General features: G+C 43.2%; 1 protein-coding gene across 3 annotated transcripts in view; it reads right to left on the bottom strand.

Moving 5' to 3' along the window:
• Nucleotides 1–19,950, bottom strand: part of LOC117424280 (protein FAM131B-like) — a 49,413-nt gene that overhangs the window by 3,598 nt on the left and 25,865 nt on the right. Inside the window, exon 9 of one of the 3 annotated variants that reach the window (XM_058992523.1) lies at nt 15,033–15,261. The exons of 1 other annotated variant lie outside the window; for it this stretch is intronic. In XM_058992523.1, coding sequence (XP_058848506.1) covers nt 15,082–15,261 — 180 coding nt within the window. In that variant the 3' untranslated portion in view covers nt 15,033–15,081. The remainder of the gene's footprint in view (nt 1–15,032; nt 15,262–19,950) is intronic. One more of the 3 variants, XM_058992522.1, reaches the window with a different exon arrangement.

The following is a 19,950-nucleotide window of genomic DNA, read 5'->3' as shown; positions in this document are numbered from 1 at the left end:
GGAAGCTATAAAAAAGGCCAACAAGATGCTTGGATATATTGTGAGAAGTGTTGAATTTAAATCAAGGGAAGTAATGTTAAAACTCTACAATGCAGTAGTAAGACCTCACCTAGAATATTGTGTTCAGTTCTGGTCACCTCGTTACAAAAAGGATATTGCTGCTCTAGAAAGAGTGCAAAGAAGAGCAACCAGAATTATCCCGGGTTTAAAAGGCATGTCGTATGCAGACAGGCTAAAAGAATTGAATCTATTCAGTCTTGAACAAAGAAGACTACGCGGCGATCTGATTCAAACATTCAAAATCCTAAAAGGTATAGACAATGTCAACCCGGGGGACTTCTTTGACTTGAAAAAAGAAAAAAGGACCAGGGGTCATAAATGGAGATTAGATAAAGGGGCATTCAGAACAGAAAATAGGAGGCACTTTTTTACACAGAGAATTGTGAGGGTCTGGAACCAACTCCCCAGTAATGTTGTTGAAGCTGACACCCTGGGATCCTTCAAGAAGCTGCTTGATGAGATTCTGGGATCAATAAGCTACTAACAACCAAACGAGCAAGATGGGCTGAATGGCCTCCTCTCGTTTGTAAACTTTCTTATGTTCTTATGTTCTTATGTTGTCCTGGAAGAAAACTTGCTTCCTTCTGCTCTGACAATGTTCCACAACTCTGAGGATTGGTTTTTCCAGCAGGACAATGCTCCATGCCACACAGCCAGGTCAATCAAGGTGTGGATGGAGGACCACCAGATCAAAACCCTGTCATGGCCAGCCCAATCTCCAGACCTGAACCCCATTGAAAACCTCTGGAATGTGATCAAGAGGAAGATGGATGGTCACAAGCCATCAAACAAAGCCAAGCTGCTTGAAGTTTTGCGCCAGGAGTTGCATAAAGTCACCCAACATCAATGTGAAAGACTGGTGGAGAGCATGCCAAGACGCATGAAAGCTGTGCTTGAAAATCAGGGTTATTCCACCAAATATTGATTTCTGAACTCTTCCTAAGTTAAAACATTAGTATTGTGTTGTTTAAAAATGAATATGAACTTATTTTCTTTGCATTATTCGAGGTCTGACAACACTGCATCTTTTTTGTTATTTTGACCAGTTGTCATTTTCTGCAAATAAATGCTCTAAATGACAATATTTTTATTTGGAATTTGGGAGAAATGTTGTCAATAGTTTATAGAATAAAACTAAAATGTTCATTTTACCCAAACACATACCTATAAATAGTAAAACCAGAGAAACTGATAATTTTGCAGTGGTCTCTTAATTTTTTCCAGAGCTATACAGACGTATATATACATACATATATACAGACGTGCTCAAATTTGTTGGTACCCTTACAGCTCATTGAAATAATGCTTCATTCCTCCTGAAAAGTGATGAAATTAAAAGCTATTTTATCATGTATACTTGCATGCCTTTGGTATGTCATAGAATAAAGCAAAGAAGCTGTGAAAAGAGATGAATTATTGCTTATTCTACAAAGATATTCTAAAATGGCCTGGACACATTTGTTGGTACCCCTTAGAAAAGATAATAAATAATTGGATTATAGAGATATTTCAAACTAATTAGTTTCTTTACTTAGTATCACACATGTCTCCAATCTTGTAATCAGTCATTCAGCCTATTTAAATGGAGAAAAGTAGTCACCGTGCTGTTTGGTACCATTGTGTGCACCACACTGAACATGGACCAGAGAAAGCAAAGGAGAGAGTTGTCTGAGGAGATCAGAAAGAAAATAATAGACAAGCATGGTAAAGGTAAAGGCTACAAGACCATCTCCAAGCAGCTTGATGTTCCTGTGACAACACTTGCAAATATTATTAAGAAGTTTAAGGTCCATGGAACTGTAGCCAACCTCCCTGGGCGCGGCCGCAAGAGGAAAATCGACCCCAGAGTGAACAGAAGGATAGTGCGAATGGTAGAAAAAGAACCAAGGATAACTGCCAAAGAGATACAAGCTGAACTCCAAGGTGAAGGTATGTCAGTTTCTGATCGCACCATCCGTCGCTTTTTGAGCGAAAGTGGGCTCCATGGAAGAAGACCCAGGAGGACTCCAGTTTTGAAAGAAAAACATAAAAAAGCCAGACTGGAATTTGCTAAAATGCATATTGACAAGACACAATCCTTCTGGGAGAATGTCCTTTGGACAGATGAGTCAAAACTGGAGCTTTCTGGCAAGTCACATCAGCTCTATGTTCACAGACGAAAAAATGAAGCTTTCAAAGAAAAGAACACCATACCTACAGTGAAACATGGAGGAGGCTCGGTTATGTTTTGGGGCTGCTTTGCTGCCTTGAATCTGTGCAGGGCACAATGAAATCTCAAGACTATCAAGGCATTCTGGAGCGAAACGTACTGCACAGTGTCAGAAAGCTCTGTCTCAGTCGCAGGTCATGGGTCCTCCAACAGGATAATGACCCAAAACACACAGCTAAAAGCACCCAAGAATGGATAAGAACAAAACATTGGACTATTCTGAAGTGGCCTTCTATGAGTCCTGATCTGAATCCTATCGAACATCTATGGAAAGAGCTGAAACTTGCAGTCTGGAGAAGGCACCCATCAAACCTGAGACAGCTGGAGCAGTTTGCTCAGGAAGAGTGGGCCAAACTCCCTGTTAACAGGTGCAGAAGTCTCATTGAGAGCTACAGAAAACGTTTGATTGCAGTGATTGCCTCTAAAGGTCGTGCAACAAAATATTAGGTTAGCGGTCCCATCATTTTTGTCCATGCCATTTTCATTTGTTTTCTTATTCAGTTTCAAGTTATTTCAGAGAAAATTGTGCATTCTTTGTTTTTTGTGGGGGGGTACCAACAAATTTGAGCACGTCTGTATATAAAGTGGCTCTCAAAAGTATTCACCCCCCTTGGACTTTTCCATATTTTATTGTGTTACAAAATGGAATCAAAATGGATTTAATTAGGAGTTTTTGCCACTGATCAACACAAAAAAAGTCCATAATGTCAAAGTGAAAAATAAAATCTACAAATTGTTCTAAATTAATTACAAATATAAAACATAAAATAATTGATTGCATAAGTATTCACCCCCTTTGCTATGACACACCTAAATAAGCTCTGGTGCAACCAGTTGTCTTTAGAAGTCACATAATTAGTTGAATTGAGTCCACCTGTTTGCAATTAAGGTGTTCACATGATTTCAGGTTAAATACACCTGTCTCTCAGAGGTCCCACTGTTGGTTAGTACATTTCCTAACAAAAACTACATCATGAAGACGAAGGAACATTCAAAGCAAATCCAGAATATTGTTCTTCAGAAGCACCAATCAGGGGTGGGATATAAGAACATTTCCAAGGCATTGAATATCCCCCGGAGCACAGTAAAGTGCATTATCAAAAAATTGAGAGAATATGGCACAACTGTGAATCTGTCTAGAACAGGCCTTCCTCAAAAAGAGTATCCAGGCGAAAAGGGAACTAGTTAGGGAGGCCACCAAGAGGCCTACCACAACTCTAAAGGAGTTAGAGTCTTCCACGGGTGAGCTGGGAGACACTATGCATACGGCAAAAATAGCCCAGGTGCTTCACAAAACTGGCCTTTATGGGAGAGTGGTAAAAAGAAAGCCATTGTTGAAAAAAACTCACATCAGATCTCGGCTAGAGTTTGCCAGGAGGCATGTGGGAGACTCTGAGACCAAGTGGAAGAAGATTCTATAGTCTGATCAGACCAAAATAGAGCTTTTTGGCCTCAACGCTAAGCGCTATGTTTGGCGCAAGCCTAACACCGCACATCATCCTGAGAACACCATCCCTACTGTAAAACCTCCTGAATTCTGCAAGAGACCTGGGCCTTGGGAGAAGATTCATCTTCCAGCAGGACAATGACCCCAAACATACAGCCAAAGCCACACTGGAGTGGCTTAAAAACAAAAAGGTCAATGTCCTGGAGTGGCCCAGTCAAAGCCCGGACCTCAATCCAATTGAGAATATGTGGAAAGAGTTGAAAATTGCTGTTCACTAAAGGTCCCCATCCAAGTTGTCAGAGCTTGAGCAATTTTGCAAAGAAGAATGGGCAAAAATTGCAGTGTCCAGATGTGCAGAGCTGGTAGAGACTTATCCAAATAGACTCATGGCTGTAATTGCTGCCAAAGGTGCCTCTACCAAATATTGACTCAAGGGGGTGAATACTTATGCAATCAATTATTTTCTGTTTTGTATCTGTAATTAATTTAGAACAATTTGTAGATTGTATTTTTCACTTTGACATTATGGACTTTTTTTGTGTTGATCAGTGGCAAAAACTTTAAATCCATTTGATTACACAATAAAATGTGAAATAGTCCAAGGGGGTGAATACTTTTGAGAGCCACTGTATATATATTGTAACACAGCAGGGAGGGGGTTAAAATCCTCCCTGCAGAAAACATGTGCAAATGCACATTGGTTGATGTCATTGTTTTGTTTTATTATTTAATTATCCCCTGCACCTGGTGATCATTGTAAATTAGAGCCAGGTGCAGGGTATTTAAAGAGAGCAGCCAGTCTGTTTTAGGCTGCTGAGTAGAAGGAGGCAGGAAGAGGTACTCTGCTTCCCAGCAGTCGTAAGGTAAAGTGTGTTGTATGAAACCTGTGTGGTGTTGTTTATTGTGTAGTGGGGAAACAGCCTAGCTGTCCCACTGGTAGTCAGGGTGTTCCTGAGGTGTAGTTAGTGCTCGTACAGAGCTAGGTGTTTGTTTTGTATTTTGTTTATTTTGGTTTTGTGACTATTAAAAAAATAGCGCAACAGCGCTGTTAAAAATCAAGTTTTGTGTGTGGCTGGGTCATTTAAAGTGCTGGAAAAGAACCCGAAGGACTAAAACCCTTCACAATATATATATATATATATATGTATATATATATATATATATATATATATATTGTGACAGGATGGTCGAGGTGGTGTAAATGATTACAATGCCCACAACTGTAATTGCTGTACATCAGCTGCTGGCAATATTTATTCTGTTAGAAGGTGAAGGTAACAGAAAGAAAACAACTCAAATCTTCACTACCAACCAGTGGTAGCCTTTAAACTGTCTGTGTGCCAATTTATCACTGCCAGTCTGACACCATTACCTCCACCAGAGTACCCTTACCTACAATGGTAGTTGTGTAAGACTCTGGTGTACCATACCCTTGATTATTCAACTCACACAGACCACTCTTTACACTATATACATTTTGCAGTGTATACCTGACATGCACTTGGTTGGTTTGCTCTTGAGTGGGGTTTTGCAGTCTCTTTGCAACTACTCCGTTGCTTTGTTTACACTGTAGTAAGTACTTATTTGCTTCACCTACTGTCTTCCAAGAAAACCTTTATTCCATTCTGGTTCGCTTGTTCCGGTACCTCCTGCGCTGTGCACATGGCCAGTCAGCTTTTCCAACAGACTTTGGTTTAACTGGACTTAGAGGCTAGACTCCACACTCAAAGGTCCAGGCTTTGTTTTATGTCCAAAAAGACACTTTTTGACCAAACAAATTTCCTTTTGTTTAACTCTTGTCTGCAAACCCCCTCTCACTCTTCACTAACTCCAACCACTTCCTCTCTCTGCAAACTCCCCTTGCCCCTCTTAAAGATGGCCACCTTTCAGATCCGGGTCACAGGTCAATCATAGAGTTCTCTTTCTCTTCCTAGATAGGTCTATTATTTCCCATAGCTCTATCTGAAACAGTGCCACCCATCAAAAGTGGTCACTCCATTGCCGTTACAACAAACCATCATTTTATAACAGTTGCACCTATTTCAGGTTAAAACCCATATCAACTAAATATTATAATTCTCTATGTTACAATATAAGACACCCCCACTGTTCTATATTCGTAACATTAGTGATTATAAACCTATTTATTACACATCCTCCCACCCAGCTTAAACCTACTGGTTTTAGCGACCTTCCTACCCCACCAACTTTTATTATTATTTATTTCTTAGCAGACGCCCTTATCCAGGGCGACTTACAATCATAAGCAAAAACATTTCAAGCGTTACAATACAAGTAATACAATAAGAGCAAGAAATACAATAACTTTTGTTCAAGTAAAGTACAAGTTTGACAAACCACAATTCAATAATACAGCAGGTAATAGTGATAGTTACATCAGGATATGATTAAATAGTGATAGTTACATCAGGATGTGATTAAATACAAAGTACTACAGGTTAAAAACTTGGCAGATTACAGTATTCTGAAGTACAGGATTAAATGCAGTAAAATAGGGGCTGATAAGAGCAAAATAAAGCACATTTACATGAAGGGTGATAGTGTCCCAGGATACAAACAGAGGAGTTCTACAGGTGCTCTTTGAAGAGGTGAGTCTTAAGGAGGCGCCGGAATGTGGTCAGGGACTGGGCAGTCCTGACATCTGTAGGAAGGTCATTCCACCACTGCGGAGCAAGGGTGGAGAAGGAGCGGGCTTTGGAGGCAGGGGAGCGTAGCGGTGGTAGAACTAGTCTTCTAGTGCAGGCGGAGCGGAGAGGTCGAGTGGGGGTGTAGGGAGAGATGAGGGTCTGGAGGTAGCTGGGTGCAGTCTGGTCAAGGCATCTGTAGGCTAGTACAAGAGTCTTGAACTGGATGCGAGCGGTGATCGGGAGCCAGTGGAGCGAGCGGAGTAGTGGAGTAGCGTGGGCGAAGCGAGGCAGAGAGAACACTAGGCGGGCAGCAGAGTTCTGGATGAGCTGGAGCGGACGGGTGGCGGACGCAGGGAGGCCAGCCAGGAGGGAGTTGCAGTAGTCTAGGCGGGAGAGTAACAGGGCCTGGACCAGGAGCTGGGTAGCATAGTTGGTGAGGAAGGGTCGGATTCTTCGGATGTTGCTCAGGAAGAATCTGCAAGTGCGTGCCAGAGTGGAGATGTGCTGGGAATAAGAGAGGCAGGGGTCCGGGGTGACTCCAAGGTTCTTAGCTGAGGAAGAGGGAGAGAGTGTGGTAGATTCCAGAGGAACAGAGATGGAGAGATCAGAGGAGGGGGAGGAGGAAGGAAAGAAAAGGAGGTCAGATTTAGAGAGGTTGAGTTTGAGGTGATGCGAGTGCATCCAGGAGGAAATAGCAGACAGACAGGTAGAGATACGGGAGGAGATGGTGGAGTCAGAGGTGGGGAAGGAGAGGAAAATCTGAGCATCATCAGCATAGAAATGGTATGAGAAACCATAGGATGCGATGAGGGGGCCCAGGGAGCGGGTGTAGAGAGAGAACAGGAGAGGACCCAAGACTGACCCTTGGGGGACTCCAGTTAAGAGAGGGTGAGGTGTGGAGGTTGCTCCACGCCAGGTTACCTGGTAAGTGCGGTTGGAGAGGTAGGAGGAGAACCAGGCCAGAGCAGTGCCAGAGATCCCCAGGTCAGCAAGAGATGATAGTAGAATAGAGTGATTAACAGTGTCAAAGGCAGCAGAGAGGTCGAAGAGAATTAGGACAGAGGAGAGAGAGGCAGCTCGGGCACATTTAAGTGACTTGGTGACAGACAGGAGGGCGGTTTCAGTAGAGTGAGCAGAGCGGAAGCCAGATTGGAGAGGGTCAAGCAGAGAGTGGTTGGACAGGAAAGCAGAGAGCTGGCGGTGTACAGTCCGCTCGAGGGTTTTGGAGAGGAAGGGTAGGAGGGAGACAGGACGGTAGCTCTGGAGGGAGGTGGGGTCGATACCAGAAAGTAGAGAGGTGTTGAGGAGGGAGGAGATGAAGGGGAGTAGAGCAGGAGCAGCAGCTTGAAAGAGGTGAGTGGGGAGGGGGTCCAAGGCACACGTGGTGGGTTTGTGACCCTGGAGCAGGGAGGAGAGGTCAGAGTCTGAGAGGGGCAAGAAGGTGGAGAAGGAGGGTGAGTTAGTAGGGGTTGCAGTGGGTGTAGGAGTTGGAGCGGGAGGGGGTGCGGGGGAGGGAGAGGTGTTAAAGAGTTTGCGGATATCTGAAATTTTAGAAGAGAAGAAGGAGGCAAAGTCATCAGGGGAGATAGAGGAGGGAGGAGGAGGGGGGGAGGGTTAAGGAGGGAGGAGAAGGTAGAGAATAGTTTACGTGGGTTGTTAGTGGAGGCTTGGATTACAGATTGGAAATAAGCACATTTAGCAGAGGAGAGAGTAGAGGAGAAGGAGGAGAGGAGAGTGCGGTAAAGGTCTAGGGCAGCAGGGAGTTTGGTTCTCTTCCATTTCTTTTCAGCAGATCGCAGTGTGATTCTTGCCGAGCGGAGCGCAGAGGAGAGCCAGGGATGGGGAGGGGAGGGGCGAGCAGGACGGGAGGTGAGGGGACAGAGGGAGTCGAGGGAGGAGGTGAGTGAGGAGAAGAGGGTGGAGGTAGCAGAGTCTACGGAGAGTTGTGAAAAGGAGTCGATAGGAGGGAGGTGAGAGAGAGCAGTGGAGGCAAGGACAGAGGGGGAGAGAGAGCGGAGGTTACGGCGAGAGGTGACAGTGGGGGTAGGAGGAGCAGGGAGAGGGGGGAGAGACAGAGAAAAAGAGATGAAATAGTGATCAGAGAGGTCCAGGGGGGTGACAGAGAGGGTGGAGGGGCAGCAGGCCCTGGAGAACTTGTTTCGGTGGAACCCCTCACTCCATAATAGCATTCGCATTCTTCGAACCACTACGATGTTCCACTTTGTACTTGTAAGGTTGAAGTGTAAGGAACCACCTGGTTACTCTCGCATTTTTCTCTTTATTCTCCTTCATCCATTTGAGAGGAGAATGGTCTGTAACCAAAGTGAACTCCCTACCAATCAAGTAATACTTCAGTGCCTCCACTGCCCACTTGATTGCCAGACATTCCTTCTCAACTACTGCATACCTGGTTTCCCTCGGTGGCATTGAGGTACATTATGGGCAGCAGTGTGGAGTAGTGGTTAGGGCTCTGGACTCTTGCCCAGAGGGTTGTGGGTTCAATCCCCAGTGGGGGACACTGCTGTTGTATCCTTGAGCAAGGTACTTTACCTAGATTGCTCCAGTAAAAACCCAACTGTATAAATGGGTAATTATATGTAAAAATAATGTGATATCTGTATAATGTGAAATAATGTATAATGTGATATCTTGTAACAATTGTAAGTCGCCCTGGATAAGGGCGTCTGCTAAGAAATAAATAATAAATAATAATAATAATTACGAGGTGCTCTTCATTATTTATTACCTGTGAGAGGACTGCTCCGATGCCTACATCCGAAGCATCAGTCTGCACCACAAAAGGTTTTGTGAAGTCTGCCACTGCCAGCACCGGTTCACTGCATAAGGCATTTGACAACTTCTTAAATGCTTGCTCTGCAACATTAGTCCATGTTGGGTGCAGATTTTTTTACTAAGTCAGTAAGTGGCGCACATATTGTAGAGAATTCTGGTATAAACCGCCTATAATAGCCTACCAAACCAAGAAAGGCACTCACTTGCTTTTTGTTAAATGGTCGTGGCCAATTCTTGATGGTGTCCACTTTGCTGGACTGAGGCTTTACCTGTCCTCCTCCCACACTATAGCCCAAATACTTGGTTTCAGTTAACCCCACATAACACTTTTCAGGGTAAGCTGTCAACGACGCTTCCCTGAGACTCTGCAAGACAGCACCTACCCTGATTATGTGATCCTCCCATGTCTCCGAATGGATCACTATGTCATCTATATACGCCGATGCATATTCGGCGTGCGGCTTTAGGACCTTATCCATGAGGCGCTGGAATGTAGCCGGAGCTCCATGCAGACCAAATGGCATTACCTTGTACTGGTATAGGCCCCAAGGTGTTACAAAGGCTGTCTTTTCCTTACTCTCAGACGATAACGGAATCTGCCAATACCCTTTCGTTAGATCAAGGGTCGTCAGATACCTAGCCTTGCCCAACTTTTCTCTAAGTTCGTCCACCTGAGGCATTGGATATGCGTCGAACTTAGACACTTCGTTCAATTGACGAAAGTCGTTGCAGAACCTCCATAGCCCGCTGGGCATTGGGACCATGACAATTGGACTGGTCCAGGGGCTGGACTCCTCAATAACATCGAGGTCCAACATGGATTTCAGCTCCTTTAGAACATCCGCCCTTTTTGCCTCTGGCACTCTATAGGGGCGCAGTTTTATCCTGACCCCAGGAGGAGTGATAATCTCATGCTGGAGCTCTCGAGTCCGGCCTGGTAAAGTGGAAAAGACATCACGGTTATCAACCACCAGCTTCTCTACCTCACTAACCTGCTTAACACTCAAATCAGGTCCTAGGTTTACCCCACCCTGTACTCTGTGTGGGGTTACCTTCGGAGGAGTTCTGCACTTATCAGGCTTATTATGGGGAGTTACCACCAAGGCCTCTCTATCGGTCCAATGTTTTAGCAGATTTACATGTGTGAGACAGCAGGGAGGGGGTTAATTCCTCCCTCTAAAAAAACATGTGCGGAAGGCACACTTTTGTCTTTTGTTAATTGTTTTATTGATTGATCATTACCTGCACCTGGCTATTATTGAAAATTAGAGCCAGGTGCAGGGTTTAAAAAGAGAGCAGTCAGTCTGCTCTGGGCGGCTGCTGAAGAGGGCAGAGGCCCGACTGTGCTGGTGTGGGTACAGCTGTAATTTGTAAAAGGTAGAGTGAAGCCTTTTTGTGTGTGTGCTGTTTTGTTTGTTTATTTTTGTACAGGTAAACAGCTTAGCTGTCCTGTTTTAGTTTAGGTTCCTGTTTTGTTTTAGTTAGTGCTCAAAGAGAGCTAGCTGTTTTGTTTATTTTGTTTTTGTGTTTTCATTAAAAATTGCGCAACCGCGCTTCAAAAATCAATTTCTGTGTTGGGTCAGTGTTTTTAAAGGGGCAACGAACCGCAAAGAGGTTCGATTCTTTCACACATGGTAGATCTGCTTAGGTTTTCGTCTTCCCGGCTGTCTCACCCGGTAGTCTACGGTACCCACTTGCTCAATAATCTCAAAGGGTCCTTGCCAATGAGTAAACAGTTTACTCTCTGGAGTTGGTACTAACACCATTAGTCTCCAGGTTGGAAAGATCTAGCTTTGGCGGACTTGTTGTAATAGTGGGCTTGCCTAGACTGTGCTTGCTCCATATGCTTACGGACGATTGGGGTCACCCTCTCAATCCGATCCCGCATTTGAAGCACATGCTCTATAACGTTTTTACCTGAGGATACTTCCTCTTCCCAGGTCTCTTTTGCTATATCAAGAATCCCTCTGGGCTGTCTCCCATACAACAGCTCAAATGGAGAGAAACCCAGTGGAAGATTGAGGGACTTCCCGGATAGCAAACATCAAGTACAGTAACAATAAGTCCCAGTCTTTTCCATCTTTGCTGATCACCTTCCTCAGCATAGATTTCAGGGTCTTATTAAACCTTTCCACGAGACCATCCGTCTGTGGGTGGTAAACAGAGGTGCGTATAGGTTTAATATGCAATGTTGCACACAAGTCCCGCATTAGCTTACTTACAAAGGGAGTACCTTGGTCCGTTAAGATCTCTTTTGGTATTCCAACCCTCGAAAATACCTGTACTAGCTCCTTTGCAATGTGCTTGGAAGCTGTATTTCTTAACGGAATCGCCTCTGGATATCGGGTCGCATAATCCAGAATGACGAGTACATGGTCATGGCCCCTGGCAGATCTATTTAAAGGCCCCACCAGGTCCATGGCTATGCGCTCAAAGGAGACATCAATTATGGGCATTGACTCCAGAGGCGGTCTAAAGTGTGGGCGAGGTCCAGCTCGCTGACACTCGGGACAGGATTTACAGAAATTTTCTACATCTCTCTGTATCCCCAACCAATAAAATCTCTGTGAGATTCTTTGATATGTTTTCTCCCACCCCAGGTGTGCACCGAACAAATGGTCACGCGCCAATTTCTTTACAGTATTTCTATAGGTCTGAGGGACCAACAACTGTTCCACTCTCTTACCATTAATTTCAATAACCCGGTATAACAAATTGTCCTTCACAATAAAATGCTCTCTAGGGTTAACAACAGTGCCCTCCACTGGCACACCATTAACAGATACCACCCCCTTCTTTACATTTACAAGAGTTGAATCCCTCTCCTGTTCTCTGCCGAATTGACCACATAATTTAAATGACTCAAACCATGTTTCATTCTCAGGTCCAGTATCAATTATTACCTCCCCTGTTTCATTAGAAATGTCATTCTGGCTACATTGGGTGCCAACCCCCTTTTTGTTCCCATTACCAAAATTACCCAGCAACACAGACCTCACAGGCGGCCCTCTTTTCTTTTCTAGCCGTCTTTGCTTACGTGATTTGCTTATTTTACTTTTATTGTGTCTGGGAAAGAGGTCAGGGTCAGTGAATTGAAACATAGCAAACAAGCTGTCTGGAGGTTCCAATGCCCCCTCCCTTCTTACCTCGGATGATTCCAATTTTCCGCTGAATTGTACCAGGCTTTTAAAACCTGGGAAGTCTCTACCAAGAATTACAGGGTGGGGCAGACTAGGGATGACTCCTACCCATACAACCAGTGCAGTCTTGTTGCAACAAAATCTGGCTTTGGTGGTGGGATAGTATCGTACATCCCCATGAATGCATGTAATTCCGGTTTTAAAACTTTCATCCAATTTATTGGTTTCCACAAACTCCGGGCGTACCAATGTAATTGAACTGCCTGAATCTGCGATAGCTTTTGCTTCCTTTCCATTTACTATTATGTTGACAATGTAAGGTGTATTACAAATGGCTACCCCTGACACAGTGATACATCCACAGTAACTATGTCCTATATTACACTCCATAGGCTCCTCCATACCTTTACACTGTATTACAATATGACCCTTTTTGTGGCATTTATGACAAATGTCTTCAGCAAATCTATTATACCCCTGAATTTTAACCCCACTGTCCCGATTAAGTCCCTTCACAGTCGGTGACTGCTCTTCAACATCTCCCCCTTTTATCACGGTCTTACCCGGTCTGGGCGCTTGCCGTTGCTTCGCGGATGAAGAGGTGTGTTGAAGAATCCCTGGCTGCGATGGAAGGGGTTGTTTGGCCAACTCCTCTGCAGCATACTCTCGCTCCACCAAGGTCACAAACTCGTCGATGTAGATGGATCACATCGCCCCACCCACTTCCTCAAATGAGCTGGCATGGCTCTCAGATAGCGATCCATCACTATCATGTTGACGATCTTCACTGCATCATTCACCTCTGGGTCCAGCCATCTTCGCGCTATATGTAACAGGTCGAACATCTGGGATCTGGGCGCTACCGTTGAGTTGAAAAGCCAGGAGTGGAATTTCTGGGCCCTCATTGCAGTAGTGACGCCAGCTCTGGCAAGGATCTCCGCCTTCAGCTGTTCGTAGTTATCTGCGACGGTTGAGGGGAGATCGTGGTAGGCCTTCTGGGCATCTTCTTTCAGGAAGGGTGCTAGAATCCCCGCCCACTGATCTGCTGGCCATTTCTCTCGGGTGGCTGTTTTCTCAAATGCCCCCAGGAACACTTCGATGTCATCTTCCGCAGTCAACTTCTGAAGCACATGACTAGATCTGATGGAAGATGGTTTATCTGAACTTAAGGTTGCTATGATCGGTCGCTCTACCAGAGCTTGTATTTGCTCCTGCTGTGCCTTGGTTGCTTCATACTGTGCCGCTGTTGCATCTCGCTGCCTCTAACTAGCCTCTTGTTGCTTTGCTGCAGCCTGTAGCAATGAGCGGTTAGTTGCTTCTTGACTCTGTACAAAAGCGTTTGTGCTTTGTACCAGTGCCTTCACTAAATCTTCTAAGGATGCCATCTTAGTTGTGGATTGGAGTGCTGTAGGTGACTGATGTTGTTTCAGCTGCATTGAATCCCACACAAGACACCACGTGTGACAGGATGGTCGAGGTGGTGTAAATGATTACAATGCCCACAACTGTAATTGCTGTACATCAGCTGCTGGCAATATTTATTCTGTTAGAAGGTGAAGGTAACAGAAAGAAAACAACTCAAATCTTCACTACCAACCAGTGGTAGCCTTTAAACTGTCTGTGTGCCAATTTATCACTGCCAGTCTGACACCATTACCTCCACCAGAGTACCCTTACCTACAATGGTAGTTGTGTAAGACTCTGGTGTACCATACCCTTGATTATTCAACTCACACAGACCACTCTTTACACTATATACATTTTGCAGTGTATACCTGACATGCACTTGGTTGGTTTGCTCTTGAGTGGGGTTTTGCAGTCTCTTTGCAACTACTCCGTTGCTTTGTTTACACTGTAGTAAGTACTTATTTGCTTCACCTACTGTCTTCCAAGAAAACCTTTATTCCATTCTGGTTCCCTTGTTCCGGTACCTCCTGCGCTGTGCACATGGCCAGTCAGCTTTTCCAACAGACTTTGGTTTAACTGGACTTAGAGGCTAGACTCCACACTCAAAGGTCCAGGCTTTGTTTTATGTCCAAAAAGACACTTTTTGACCAAACAAATTTCCTTTTGTTTAACTCTTGTCTGCAAACCCCCTCTCACTCTTCACTAACTCCAACCACTTCCTCTCTCTGCAAACTCCCCTTGCCCCTCTTAAAGATGGCCACCTTTCAGATCCGGGTCACAGGTCAATCATAGAGTTCTCTTTCTCTTCCTAGATAGGTCTATTATTTCCCATAGCTCTATCTGAAACAGTGCCACCCATCAAAAGTGGTCACTCCATTGCCGTTACAACAAACCATCATTTTATAACAGTTGCACCTATTTCAGGTTAAAACCCATATCAACTAAATATTATAATTCTCTATGTTACAATATAAGACACCCCCACTGTTCTATATTCGTAACATTAGTGATTATAAACCTATTTATTACAATATATATATATATATATATATATATATATATATATATATATATATATATATATATAAACCATGGAGATTGAAACTTACCAGAATTCTGATGAGATCATCATAAACACAAGCTCCTACTGCATATAACTTAGCTCTTTATTAAAGTGTAACTCTACAACAATCTATTGAAATATCAAAATAAACACTACAGACATGATTGAATGCATGGGTAATTGCATATCAACTGAATACTTATTGAAGCAAAAAAAATCTTCTCAAAACTAAAAAAAATATATGAATAGTTGCTGCCATATCTACCACTAGTGCCGAGTATGGAGGCGATTCAGATGTCAAACCTGCCGTCCTTTCAGTTGTTGCTGGTCTCTCCGTCTTCCTCGTCCAAAGACTGCACTCCAGAGGAAGTGACATCAGAGATTTTCCGGGGCAGGATGGTCTCATTGGTGCTGTTGTTGCCCACGATGACAGCTTCCTCTCGGGGGGGAGACATGGACTCCAGATCTCTACACAGAGCATCGTCCTCGTCCTCCTGATAGAAAGGGCAAGCGTTTAGACCAGAGGCCTCCACTCACTGCTCCTTTAATCCACTCCACCTTAAATAGGGTTTTGTTTGGCTCTGAGTCCCTAGGGGGCGCTATCCCAACACCATATGTAGAAGGATACCATCAGAAAGGAGACTCAGAGTCAAGAAAGCTGCAGTCAAGTGCTAATGCGCACATTTATTTACAACAATAAAGAAACAGAGTTACAAGGGATAAAATAAACATACTTTACCGTCAGGCTGGGCAATCGCCTTCACTCACAATACACTTTCTACTAAACTCCTCCAACAAACAAAGGGTCTGGCTCCCCTTATATACCATGTGGCTAGGGCTCGATAGACCATAAATTATTCAATCAAGACCCAGCGACATTCTGCACGTGGATTCTGGCATGGATGGAATTAACCCCATTCCTACCACACTTAGATTCAAATAATCAAACTTTATTCAAACCCAACACCAAAACCGCACACACACATACACACTATTTACATGGCAGGCTTCTGCCCTGCCACAAGGACCATAAAAGTAGGTAAAAGGTCAAACTTTTATTGCTCAATAATTAGTCCAGCACCTTGAAACTGTAACTAGGAAATGAGATGAAAACATCAGCTAGTCTCGTCCCCATGGTAACACTGATAGGGTATGGGGCTCACTGTTCTCTTTTTCATGTTCAAATCTTGCAAAATCTTGTTACTGTAGTAATGAGATATGTATGCAAGTCCTGAAAACAACCTCAAGGTCTATAAGAAAAAGTGCACTCTTTGTTTCACAGAGATTGTCTACTTAGTCAGAGAAGAGGATAGCAATGAACAACAACTGAAATACCAGCTCTAAATTCATTCCAGCTAAACACCCCCAGCCTGGACACTGTTTAAAAGGTCTTAATAGTAACTATATTAACCTGAATCGCCACTGAAGAAAAGGAAAGTTAACAACTGATTAACTGAATAATGGACTGGGTTGGGTGACCAGGAAAGGACAGCTCTGCATGAAGATTGTTCTTATTGAACAAAGTGTGAACAACAGAGCACACCCTCACCTCACTACTGGAACAGTTCTACAACAGAGCACACCCTCACCTTGCTACTGGAACCGTTCTACAACACAGCACACCCTCACCTCGCTACTGGAACCGTTCTACAACAGAGCACACCCTCACCTCGCTACCGGAACCGTTCTACAACAGAGCACACCCTCACCTCGCTACTGGAACCATTTTACAACAGAGCACACCCTCACCTCGCTACCGGAACCGTTCTACAACAGAGCACACCCTCACCTCGCTACTGGAACCGTTCTACAACACAGCACACCCTCACCTTGCTACTGGAACAGTTCTACAACAGAGCACACCCTCACCTCGCTACCGGAACAGTTCTACAACAGAGCACACCCTCACCTCGCTACTGGAACCGTTCTACAACAGAGCACATCCTCACCTCGCTACTGGAACCGTTCTACAACAGAGCACACCCTCACCTCGCTACCGGAACCGTTCTACAACAGAGCACACCCTCACCTCGCTACTGGAACAATTCTACAACAGAGCACACCTCAAAATAAATGATTGCAAAAAAATAAAGTATTCTCCATTAAACTAAGGAATAGAAAAGAGTACAGAGAATATACTTGGGGAATGTAATAAATTAGCATTCATAGAAAAGGTGATACTTGTGAAATTTAAAAAGGGTGTGCTACATATATATATATACAGACGTGCTCAAATTTGTTGGTACCCCTCCACAAAAAACGAAGAATGCACAATTTTCTCTGAAATAACTTGAAACTGACAAAAGTAATTGGCATCCACCATTGTTTATTCCATATTTAATAGAAATCAGACTTTGCTTTTGATTTTTTATTCAACATAATATTGTAAATAAGAAAACAAATGAAAATGGCATGGACAAAAATGATGGGACCCCTAACCTAATATTTTGTTGCACAACCTTTAGAGGCAATCACTGCAATCAAACGTTTTCTGTAGCTCTCAATGAGACTTCTGCACCTGTTAACAGGGAGTTTGGCCCACTCTTCCTGAGCAAACTGCTCCAGCTGTCTCAGGTTTGATGGGTGCCTTCTCCAGACTGCAAGTTTCAGCTCTTTCCATAGATGTTCGATAGGATTCAGATCAGGACTCATAGAAGGCCACTTCAGAATAGTCCAATGTTTTGTTCTTATCCATTCTTGGGTGCTTTTAGCTGTGTGTTTTGGGTCATTATCCTGTTGGAGGACCCATGACCTGCGACTGAGACAGAGCTTTCTGACACTGTGCAGTACGTTTCGCTCCAGAATGCCTTGATAGTCTTGAGATTTCATTGTGCCCTGCACAGATTCAAGGCAGCAAAGCAGCCCCAAAACATAACCGAGCCTCCTCCATGTTTCACTGTAGGTATGGTGTTCTTTTCTTTGAAAGCTTCATTTTTTCGTCTGTGAACATAGAGCTGATGTGACTTGCCAGAAAGCTCCAGTTTTGACTCATCTGTCCAAAGGACATTCTCCCAGAAGGATTGTGTCTTGTCAATATGCATTTTAGCAAATTCCAGTCTGGCTTTTTTATGTTTTTCTTTCAAAACTGGAGTCCTCCTGGGTCTTCTTCCATGGAGCCCACTTTCGCTCAAAAAGCGACGGATGGTGCGATCAGAAACTGACATACCTTCACCTTGGAGTTCAGCTTGTATCTCTTTTCAGGAGGAATGAAGCATTATTTCAATGAGATGTAAGGGTACCAACAAATTTGAGCACGTCTGTATGTGTGTGTGTGTGTGTGTATATATATATATATATATATATATATATATATATATATATATATTGTTCTGTTAACAAAAGGGGTGGAAATTATATTATATGGTTGACTTGACAAGTATACAGAATGAGAATAAGATAGCAATCTCAGAAATAGAGTAAAAGGTGCTGGAATAAATATAAAACAAATGAAACGGGTATTAAGTTAGTGTACCATGGATTTTAGTTAACAGAGATATATTTTAACAACCAATTAATAAAGAATGAATTACAATTTCGTAATGTCCCATTAATTGGAATTCACTGATTTTATTTGGGTATTTACTGACTCATATTCACTCAAACAGTTCTCCTGCTTACATATTAATATTATTATATTTGCTGGTTTAAGAGTAGTACTAGTTCTTATAGAAAAGACCCATTATAGACAATTGATGAATACCTGAGTTTTTCATGTAATTAGTATTTGGATATTTGGTAACTGGATATTATGGACAGCTGAATGTTCTGTACTGATTTATGCTATTTTGATACTTACCATCTTTTCTACTCTTATTTTTCTCTGCGATCTCAAGCTTGTCCAGGAGAAATTTATAACAAAGACTGACAATTAAATGAAACCATTACACATATTAATTAATTATCTTTAATAGGGTATTTCAACACTCATTCTCCATAGATCACGATATGCAGGTGTGACAGAGATCGAATGATTCTTGGTGTTAGATCTCCCTCCCGACCTGCAAGGGCGCTGTGTAAAGGGAACAGACTACCCTGCACTAAATGACACCACAGTTTATTCCCAGGGTTAGGAGGAAGTCGGCCATCTAGAAAGGGAGCAGAGCTATGGTACACAACCTCAATGATCTGGACGGGAAACGGTGTGGCATCCGCTGGTTGGAGGAGCAGATGCGCTCGTTGACCAAGGGGTCATGGATGACGGTATAAAAATGGGACGTAGTGAAGTGAACGGTTAGGGAAAGCCTAAAAAGGAGAACGGTGAGTGTATGTTTGTACTGTCTTGTTAAAAACCTCTTTGTTTGTTGTTTAGAGAGCTAACACGATCCGGAGCTGTCGCCAAAGGCCAGCAACAAACCGGATAACATCACCACTTGTTTCACGAAGAACCGTATTTGCACCAGGAGCACTAATTCACTCACTAAAGGACTTGTGTATGTGTTTTGTGTTATGTGTGGGTGTATAAAGAATGGGATTATAAGTAAAGTAATACACACCACTGTTTTACTTTCCATCATTATTATTTACTGTTTGTTTTGCCGTCAGGCTTTGGAAAACAAGATCATTAAACACCATTGCACCTGAATCTCATTGTTTCTTCTGCACTGCTGCATTGTTTTCACCTGCACACACTTACCCACTTGGTCACAATATGATATGTATTACAATACATGGGATGGTCCTGATGGGCTACTTGTATGATATATAATAAGATCAAATGAGCAATTAATGAGGGATTATTATATTAAAAAACTACAAAGTGAAATGAGTTAGGGAGAGTATGTATTCATACCAACTACAAAACACACTCATTCGTCATTCAAGAGCCACTTGGTGAACTGCAATGAGCTATCTTGTTGCGCTTTTGGAATTGTATCACGATACAAACAATGCAAAGAAAGATACACAATTAATCCATATACCTCTGTCTGTTAAATCTAATATCTGACTCTAAACTACAACGTACTATAAATACAAACTTGTGCTTGTTTAAAAGCAATTCAAATGGTTTCATTGAACCTGGGTGCGTAACTGAGAAATGAAGGAGCTTGGCTGAACAAGGTCCTGGCTTGGAATGGACCAAAAGAGCCTGTGATCAATTCTGGTCTCCACAACACAAAAAGACATTGTGGTCTTGGACAGAGTCCAGTGAAGAACAACCAGATGAATCCCTGGCTTAAAGGAAT

This window comes from Acipenser ruthenus, chromosome 19 (assembly GCF_902713425.1).
Source record: "Acipenser ruthenus chromosome 19, fAciRut3.2 maternal haplotype, whole genome shotgun sequence".
Classification (NCBI taxonomy): domain Eukaryota; kingdom Metazoa; phylum Chordata; class Actinopteri; order Acipenseriformes; family Acipenseridae; genus Acipenser; species Acipenser ruthenus.
This window is presented reverse-complemented; position numbering and strand designations above follow the sequence as displayed.